Source organism: Scardinius erythrophthalmus (assembly GCF_964197995.2).
Source record: "Scardinius erythrophthalmus genome assembly, chromosome: 1".
NCBI lineage: Eukaryota > Metazoa > Chordata > Actinopteri > Cypriniformes > Leuciscidae > Scardinius > Scardinius erythrophthalmus.
The window spans coordinates 53,937,495-53,946,207 of record NC_138221.1 but is presented as its reverse complement, the minus strand read 5'-3'; the positions used below and the strand labels follow the sequence as shown (position 1 = coordinate 53,946,207).

General features: G+C 35.9%; 1 protein-coding gene across 1 annotated transcript; it reads right to left on the bottom strand.

The window, feature by feature from the left end:
- Window positions 1-216: 216 nt before the first annotated feature.
- On the bottom strand, window positions 217-8,457 carry hoxb10a (homeobox B10a). The gene is made up of 3 exons (XM_081363587.1): window positions 8,198-8,457; window positions 3,524-3,852; window positions 217-2,091 (listed from the first exon to the last, which is right to left on the bottom strand). The coding sequence occupies exons 1-3, from the start codon at window positions 8,440-8,442 to the stop codon at window positions 1,820-1,822; spliced, it is 846 nt and encodes a 281-aa protein (XP_081219713.1). The 5' UTR covers window positions 8,443-8,457; the 3' UTR covers window positions 217-1,819.
- Window positions 8,458-8,713: the final 256 nt, after the last annotated feature.

Sequence of the window (8,713 nt, the reverse complement as noted above, 5' to 3'; positions counted from 1 at the left end):
CAATATGGCGGTTCACCAAAGCAAAGACTTGCTAAGACAAAAGAGGAGGAACTGTATTAAGTCAAGCAATATCAGCATATTTTCAGGATTAGCCTATTTCTTACGCATTTTAAACTCTCGGACAGCATGGAACAAAAGTGTAGTAATAATAATAATAAAAAAATAATTATACATTACATTTTCAATTAATTGAGACCTACAAAAATATAGCACATCTCATAATACAATACAAATTTAATAATACATATAATTCACAGTGCAAATTAACATCCGAAACGTTTCCAGCATCCATACCTATCGCTCACATGCTTTTCCATAATGTCCGGATAAATCTTTTTACACATAGCTCAGAATATTTTTTCGGCCATTCAAATGGAAACCTGAAATATTCGAATCAGTGCAGATGAAAGCAGACGTAAAATGAATCCAGATGCGTAAATATAACTTTAGCTTAATTTTTAAAGTTCAAATGCCTCCATTTGAAATTGATCCCATGCAGAGACAACTTAATTTGCATCTGTGATTCACGTACGTTATATATTATCTTGTTAAAACTTTACCCTAGCTTAATAAAATTAAAATATATATGTAAAACAATATAGTTTTGGAGCCAGTGTTAGGACAACAACTATCAATCAAATTCAATTTCAAAACATTTTGTCTTAATAAAACTCAAATGTCTTCTTGTCTGTTATAATCTATTCATCCTAGATCAATTAGGCCTAGTCAAAATCGTTTTATACGTTTCTTGATAAAATAATAACAATCAGCTCAAAATCGTAATTACAGTTATGAAATTGTTCTTTTTTTTTTTTTTTTTTTTACAATTGCTAAATGCCTTCACATTTAATTGTAAGACTTAAGAAAACGTAATGAAAGGTTGTTCGTCTCTCCAAGCTAGGTTGCCATGAATAATTTCTTGAATTGAATAAAACAATACTGGAAAAATGAGTAGGCCTAATTTAATATTCAAAGCTTGTATTCTATTTGACAACCTTTGAATTTGATCACTACATGTCTACTTTTTTTCACAATTTCCTGTCACATCACTAAATTAAAACATTGCCGATGTAATAATTAGTAATTGGGTCATTTTCAAACTGGCCACGGTCTTATACCGAATAAACGTTGTCACGTAGGGCAATCTTTTATTTAAAATGCACAGCTTTTCAAAACACAGCAATTTTAAGTATCACAGTTTAGGTACATTCAACCATGCTTCAGAAGAATAAGATAATTTGTGCCTTTTCAGTCGAGCCAATCTAACGACTAGACAACAAACAACATTAAAAACAAAACAACAGTAGCTACCTGTGCTTGATGTAACGGCTCCTCTGACAACGGAATCTCTTTTAGAAGTTTTGTTTACTCCGTGTGTGTCTGCAACTATTCTTAGTTACCTATAGGCTTCTGTCTAAAGAAGAAAACAACCGGTGTAACACTCATAACCTGTAATAAAATCAAAATAAAAGATAGCCTATCGAAAATTACTAAATATAAGGTCGTTAAAAAGTAGGCCAGAACGTAAACGACACCAACAAACCAACACGATCTAGGTAAATATGACAAGCTTACACAGAATGGCCAAAGACGTCTTTCCTTATTTCTTTACACGTTTGTTGTTCTTCATGCGAGGTATTAAATTTATCTCCCTTACATTTGCCTCATAGAACACGCATTGTTGTGAAACACCGTAGTAAGTTTTGACTGATCACTTCCTCCCGTTAATCCATCAGAAGTAGCAGTTGCATCATTCCACTTGCAACGAACGATAGCTGCAATGATTTGTGCGCTCTTTTTAACCGTCTTACATAACATATTAGACAGTGAAACTTGTGCCAGGGTCTCTTGTCCGGTGTTCTCGAGTCATTCTTTTCATTTTCATCCTGCGATTCTGAAACCAGATCTTAACCTGGCGGTCAGTGAGGTTTATGCTCCGGCTAATCTCCAGGCGGCGCTCGCGAGTCAGGTACATGTTGAAGAGGAATTCTTTTTCCAGCTCTAAGAGTTGGTATTTGCTGTAAGGACATCGCTTCTTCCTCCCTGCTTTCGCCGACAGCCAGCCATTTGCAGCGTTTTCTAAAGTCACGTCTTCAGATAAAAAGAGAAAGAGAAACAAGACTATTATTCGGTCGCCCTTCACACTGAGCAAATAGCCACTGAGCTTGACGCTCGCGGCCATTACCTGGCTGTGTCCGACATTTTATGACGGGAAATAATGTCAGCACAGACTTCGCACTGTGTCTGTGTTGCTTAGAGAGAGGGGGAGAAAGGGAAAAGTAACACGAGGAGAAAGAGAGAGAAAGATGCACAAGACGAATAAACATTTTGTAGCTCAGTTTTGTTGCAATTATCTCAGATAAAGTGGCTTAAATCATTTATATTTTGAAAAAATAAATAAATGGATGAATCCTAAGAAAAAAGTAAAATAAATTAATTAATTAATTAAAAGTATTGGCCTTCAAATTCCAAAAGCTTTAAAAACAACAACCTTTCACCTTTAAAGTTTGTATATTTATAATGTAACTTTCAATAACTAAGTTCTTTCTTCAACTGTTTTGATAACCCCAGGTTTTTCATAATAAAAAAAAAGAGATAATAAAAAAAAAATACCGCACATTTTGGGCAAAACAAATAAACTGCATGCATAACAACATATTCAAGATGTATATGGGGAAAATAGCAAAGAACTGTCAAACCTAAACCAAACACACACACACACACACACACACGTTGTGTTTTTTAATGTTTTATGGGGACTTTCCATAGACATAAGGATTTGTATACTGTACAAACTGTATATTCTCCCACGAACCCTACCCCTAAAACTACACATCACAGAAAACTTTCAAGATTTTTACATTTTCAAAAAACATCACGTAGAATGATTTATAAGCCGTTTTCCTCATAGGGACCACATTTTTATTTTATTTTTTGTCCCCATGTAGGGTTTGCAAGGACACACACACACACACGCGCGCGCGCGCACACACACACACACACACACACATAATTCTTAGTGTACATTTAGGCCTCTGCCACGTTTTTTAACCCCTTAAACGCAGTAATGACTGTATTGGTCTAAAAATAGCCTATAATAACAAAATATTATTTAAACGCCTGTTCTCAATCTACGTTAGTTTATTTTTAGAGATATCCTTATGCTACACCAATCCCTAATTTTTTAGGCTACTAAACCGCCGGTTCTGAAGCCAGAAGTGCCTCATTTCTTCTTTTCACTTCAATAATAAAAATGTCTTAAAGCAATACCACACCTGGCCCACACTACAGTTTCCAAATTACAATGGATCCTTCCGCTGTTTTGATGTTCTGAGAAACGACGTGCAATTTAGTCTGTCTAGGGTAATTCGGTGCAATAAATTCATTTTCGAGCCCTGGTTCTCTTTGTGTCTCAATGGCTACACCCTTCAATTGCTTTCGGAAAGGAAAAAATAAAACCTTGTTTTGGTCTTTGACGGGATTGCTTTTTCCACCGCTATCTCTTTTAACCTTGTTTACCCACCTTGAGTCTTCTCTTTGTTAGTTTTATCGCGCTCGGTAAAGTCTGTCTGGAGATCATTCGGCTCTATGTCGTCTCTATTTCTCTGACTGATGCGTAGTGTGGTGATGATGCTCCTGCTGGTTCTGCTTTCAGTCCACTGACTTGGGTATTTAGTGCTTTCCATCGCTAAATAATGCGCAGTATCAGGCTTATTGTCAGTTTCTGACCAGGATGGCGCGGAGAAAGACTGACTGGGCAACTGTTGAGAGTCTGAGTGGGAAGACTGCGTCGGGCTCTCTGGATCCATGTCGGTATTAAGTGATAAGAGTTTGTGTCCGGAGTAAAAAGACCCCAGCAAGCAATAGCCGTCTTTTCAACGTCTGGGTTAAATATAGACCCGATATAGTCCGGCTATGTGTAACCCACTTTTAGCCCAAATAACATTTAATCCGGATAAATGTATTTTTTTCCAAAATAACTTGTGAGATGTATGATATTCCATCATGTAAGCAAAGATTACCGTGATTACAAGTTGTTTGGTTTACTTTATTTTACATGTTATATGTGTAGGCTGTGCGTAGCCACGATTTAGCTCGTATTCAGACCCGGCTATGCGTAACCCACTTTTAGCCCAAATAACATTTAATCTGGATAAATGTATTTTTTTTCCAAAATAACTTGTGAGATGTATGATATTCCATCATGTAAGCAAAGTCTACCGTGATTACAAGTTGTTTGGTTTACTTTATTTTACATGTTATATGTGTAGGCTGTGCGTAGCCACGATTTAGCTCGTATTCAGACCCGGCTATGCGTAACCCATTTTTAGCCCAAATAACATTTAATCTGGATAAATGTATTTTTTTCCAAAATAACTTGTGAGATGTATGATATTCCATCATGTAAGCAAAGTCTACCGTGATTACAAGTTGTTTGGCTTCCTTTATTTTAGGCTACATGTTATAGGCTGTGCGGAGCCACGATTTAGCTCGTATTCAGACCCGGCTATGCATAACCCACTTTTAGCCCAAATAACATTTAATCTGGATAAATGTATTTTTTTATCCAAAATAACTTGTGAGATGTATGATATTCCATCATGTAAGCAAAGTCTACCGTGATTACAAGTTGTTTGGTTTACTTTATTTTACATGTTATATGTGTAGGCTGTGCGTAGCCACGATTTAGCTCGTATTCAGACCCGGCTATGCGTAACCCACTTTTAGCCCAAATAACATTTAATCTGGATAAATGTATTTTTTTTCCAAAATAACTTGTGAGATGTATGATATTCCATCATGTAAGCAAAGTCTACTGTGATTACAAGTTGTTTGGTTTACTTTATTTTACATGTTATATGTTTAGGCTGTGCGTAGCCACAATTTAGCTCGTATTCAGACCCGGCTATTGTAGCCCACTTTTAGTCAAAACTGATTAATTGTTGTTTTTTGCCAGGCAGTGCATGAAATGGTTGATATTCCATCATGTTCGCATTGGTATGATATCTACAAGATTCAATATGTAATTTCAAGACATGGTCGATCTGTAGTCACGATTTAGCTCCGAATTGGACGGGCTATATCCCCTGCTTTAGCCCACCTGGCGAAATCAAGGCAATCTGGTCTACGTACGGCTTGGCTATAGCCCAGATTCAGACCAGCGATATAGTATAAGAATATTAGTCTTTGAAATGTTTTCGCTCACACAGCTTAATATGTTTTCTGTCACACATAAACATAACATTCATACACAATCTACGATAAAAAATCTAATCACATGCAATTGCATTTCCCAACCGCTAGATGGCACAATCGAAACACTACTGAGACATGTCTACTGGGACTACTGGCATTGCGCGACTAGATCACTTTAGCCAAATTTCGCGATAAACATTTCCGCCATTTTATTTTACACGAGGCAGCTGTCGGAGAGCAACGGGCGAGCAACAGTCTGAGTGAAAACCTTCACATTTCTACTTCGATCTTGTAAGTATGCGTGTTATTTTTGATATGTTCATTGTTTAAATTAGTTAGCCTAGTTGTTATAATGTGTAGAAACCGTGACATTTTAACATTAACATTGCAGAGTAGTATTTTTCTCCAAAAAGTTAACGTTACCTGCTCGTGTTATTGCAAATGTATCTAAATTCAATGAATGTGGTAAGCATGAAACTATTCATTACTATTTTTTATTATTATAAAGATACCAGTATATTGTTTTTAAATTAGAGTAATAAATACAAGTTTTTGATTTAAAGCAAATTCCTACTTTACATAAAATTTAACAGCAGCATAGTGCAACATGAAAAGAAATTATTTAAAAAAAAAATTCCTTTCCAATTAATAAAAGGTAGTGGCAAACATAAAGTCTTTACACTTGTTTATAAATAATTACAATATGCAGCATACATTCAGTTTTCAGTGAATTTGTTTCAGATATAAAACTGAATGCTGTTCTCCATGTTTTGTTTTGACTTTGGAGATATAAAAGTAGCTGGCTACTGTCCCAGATGACCTGAGAGGTCTGCTCTTCATAGTGCATCAGAAGATTATAAATTTACTTTGGCCTTAAAATGTTAATTTAATAACCAACTGTAGTTTTTTGATATGAATTTTTTGACAGACAGATAGCCAGTGTAAAAACCTCAGAACTGGAGTGATGTAATCCACTTTATTTGATTTAAAGACACTGTTTATTGCAAATTATCCAGCAATCGGTCAACAAAGTACAACAATTGAATATACAGAACACTTGTCAATGACTACCATTAAATGTCTTGTTACCAACATTCATCAAAATATATTTTTTGTGTGTGTTCAACAGAAGAAAGCCATACAGGTTTGGAACCAAGTGAAAGTGAGTAAATGATTACATGTTTTTTTTTTTTTTTTTTTTTTTTTTAAGTGAACTACGCCTATAAGTATCTTTTTATGTTTATTAGAGTTATATGAGTAAGTGATAAAGAATGACTTATAGTGATAGTTCACTTTGAAATAAAATTTTGATATGTTTTAGCTTACCTTATGGGCATCCAAGATGTAGGTGTCTTTGTTTCCGCAGTACTTTAAATTTTTATAATCGAAACATGGATAAAATCGCCTTTAAAGTTGTCCATTTCTATTGGCGATAGTGCTGCATCCATTCACAAAAATAATGTTTTATATATTTAAGGTGGGAAATTTACAATATATCTTCATGGAACATGATCTTTACTTAATATCCTAATGATTTTTGGCATAAAAGAAAAATCTATAATTCTGACCCATACAATGTTTTGTTGGCTATTGCCACAAATATACCCGTGCAACATAAGACTGGTTTTGTGATCCAGGGTCACATATATGAAGAGTTCAGATGCAAAAGCCTCTAAGTGCCATCTGAAATTTTCTTCTCGAATGTTCATTTTTATCAAGCTCATATATGTAAGTTCAGTAATTTCACTTAAATGACAATTAATAGGTAATTTTCATTGCCATTTAAGTGAAATTACTGAACTTGCATATATGAGCTTGATAAAAATGAACATTCGAGAAGAAAATTTCAGATGTATATATGTATGTATATAGCCTATATATGTGTGTGTATGTATATATATATACAATACGCGTATCGTTACACCCCGTATTGCATCACCATTACGCGAGCAAAAATGTTCAATTATTGATATTAATTAATTTATAATATTGATATAAATTATTGTCTATATTGATATAAATTATATAGTCTCAATCTATATTCTGTTAACTCTATATTGGCCAGCTCTAGTGTGCATCCTAGCAAAAGTGATTGACTGTAATTAGTTAAATGACTGTCAACAATGCTTTTCTTGAGCAATAATTATTTCCTTTTTCTCATTTGGCAGACGCAGTGATGACCAGCTTTCCATCAGCTACGGAATGTGAAATAAAAAATGCAATTTCTAATCATTTCAAACAAGCACCAGGGAGGGCAGGGGGTGGGGGTTATGGATCAAAAGTAAACAGTTAATTCTTAAACATTTTAATATCTTAATTTGTTTTACATACTTTATGTTTTATTTGTTCATTTTTATGTTTGAATGTTGTCTAAGTTGTTGTTGTCTATATAATTGTTCAAAATAAATCCCTTTATATTCAATTAGTTTGGATGGATTTTCATTTATGAGAACCTGTTATATTTGAGTGAAAAGAATCCTTATGCCTCATTTTGTTGTCTATTACATGTATATGTAGTGTAATTGATGACTAGTCTATTCTTGGGCTATGGTTAGACGTCTATTAGATTTTCACTGACAGCCCAAAATCAGCCTTGTTTTAGCCTAGACCCATATTGTTTGTCTATTAGACGTATATATGTAGTCGTTTAATAGCGGTCTAATTGATGACTAGTCTATTCTTGGGCTATGGTTAGACGTCTATTGGACGTATAAATATAGTCGTTCAATAGCTGTCTATTCTTGGGCTATGGTTAGACGTCTATTGGACGTATAAATATAGTCGTTCAATAGCTGTCTGATTGTCTATTCTTGGGCTATGGTTAGACGTCTATTAGACGTATATATGTAGTCATTCAATAGCTGTCTATTCTTGGGCTATGTTTAGACGTCTATTAGATTTTCACTGACAGCCCAAAATTAGCCTTGATTTAGCCTAGACGTCTGGGCTGTGTTTAGACGGCTATTAGACGTCTATTAGACGCGAAATTGCTTGCTGGGACGGTTCTGGGCGATGGTTGTCCGTACCATTCAGAGAGCCCATATCTGTCACAAATCTGCTGAAGGAGGAGATGTCGAGAGGCTGCCTGGCTTGCCCTGTCGGGTCCAGAGTAAAATAGAAGGGGTCCTCTTTTCGACCTGAAGCGGTGAAGGGGCACGCGCTGACATGAGGAACTTGGACGGGACTCAAGTGCTCTCCATCCCAGTTCACAGCTCCATGGAGAAACTGGTGACGCGGCAGAGCCATGGCTTACAGGACCGGGGATGTCTGACTCTGAATCTGCTTTACTGTCTGGAAGGCGATCGAACACACTGGGGTGGTCCCGCTATTTTGGACTTGGCAGTCCAGCTAGGGACGTGAGCCTCCGTCCGCCCCACGCAAAGGATCCTTTATACCTGGGCTATCGAAAGATTTCCCTTCAGACAGTGTGACAATCACCGCAGAGAATCTCGTGGAGCATGACATTGCTGGATCATATTTTGGGCCAAGGCAACAGTGTTCCTTACAATTGGCTTTT

Bases quoted from the DNA above. Each gene is read 5' to 3' on its own strand.
- hoxb10a (XM_081363587.1), bottom strand. From the start codon at position 8,442: ATGGCTCTGCCGCGTCACCAGTTTCTCCATGGAGCTGTGAACTGGGAT. The intron at 3,853-8,197 runs GTCCCAGCAAGC...TTGCTTGCTGGG, and splicing joins GACAACCATCGCCCAGAACC to GTCTTTTTACTCCGGACACA. The intron at 2,092-3,523 runs GTGGGTAAACAA...TTTTATCTGAAG, and splicing joins TAACAAAGAGAAGACTCAAG to ACGTGACTTTAGAAAACGCT.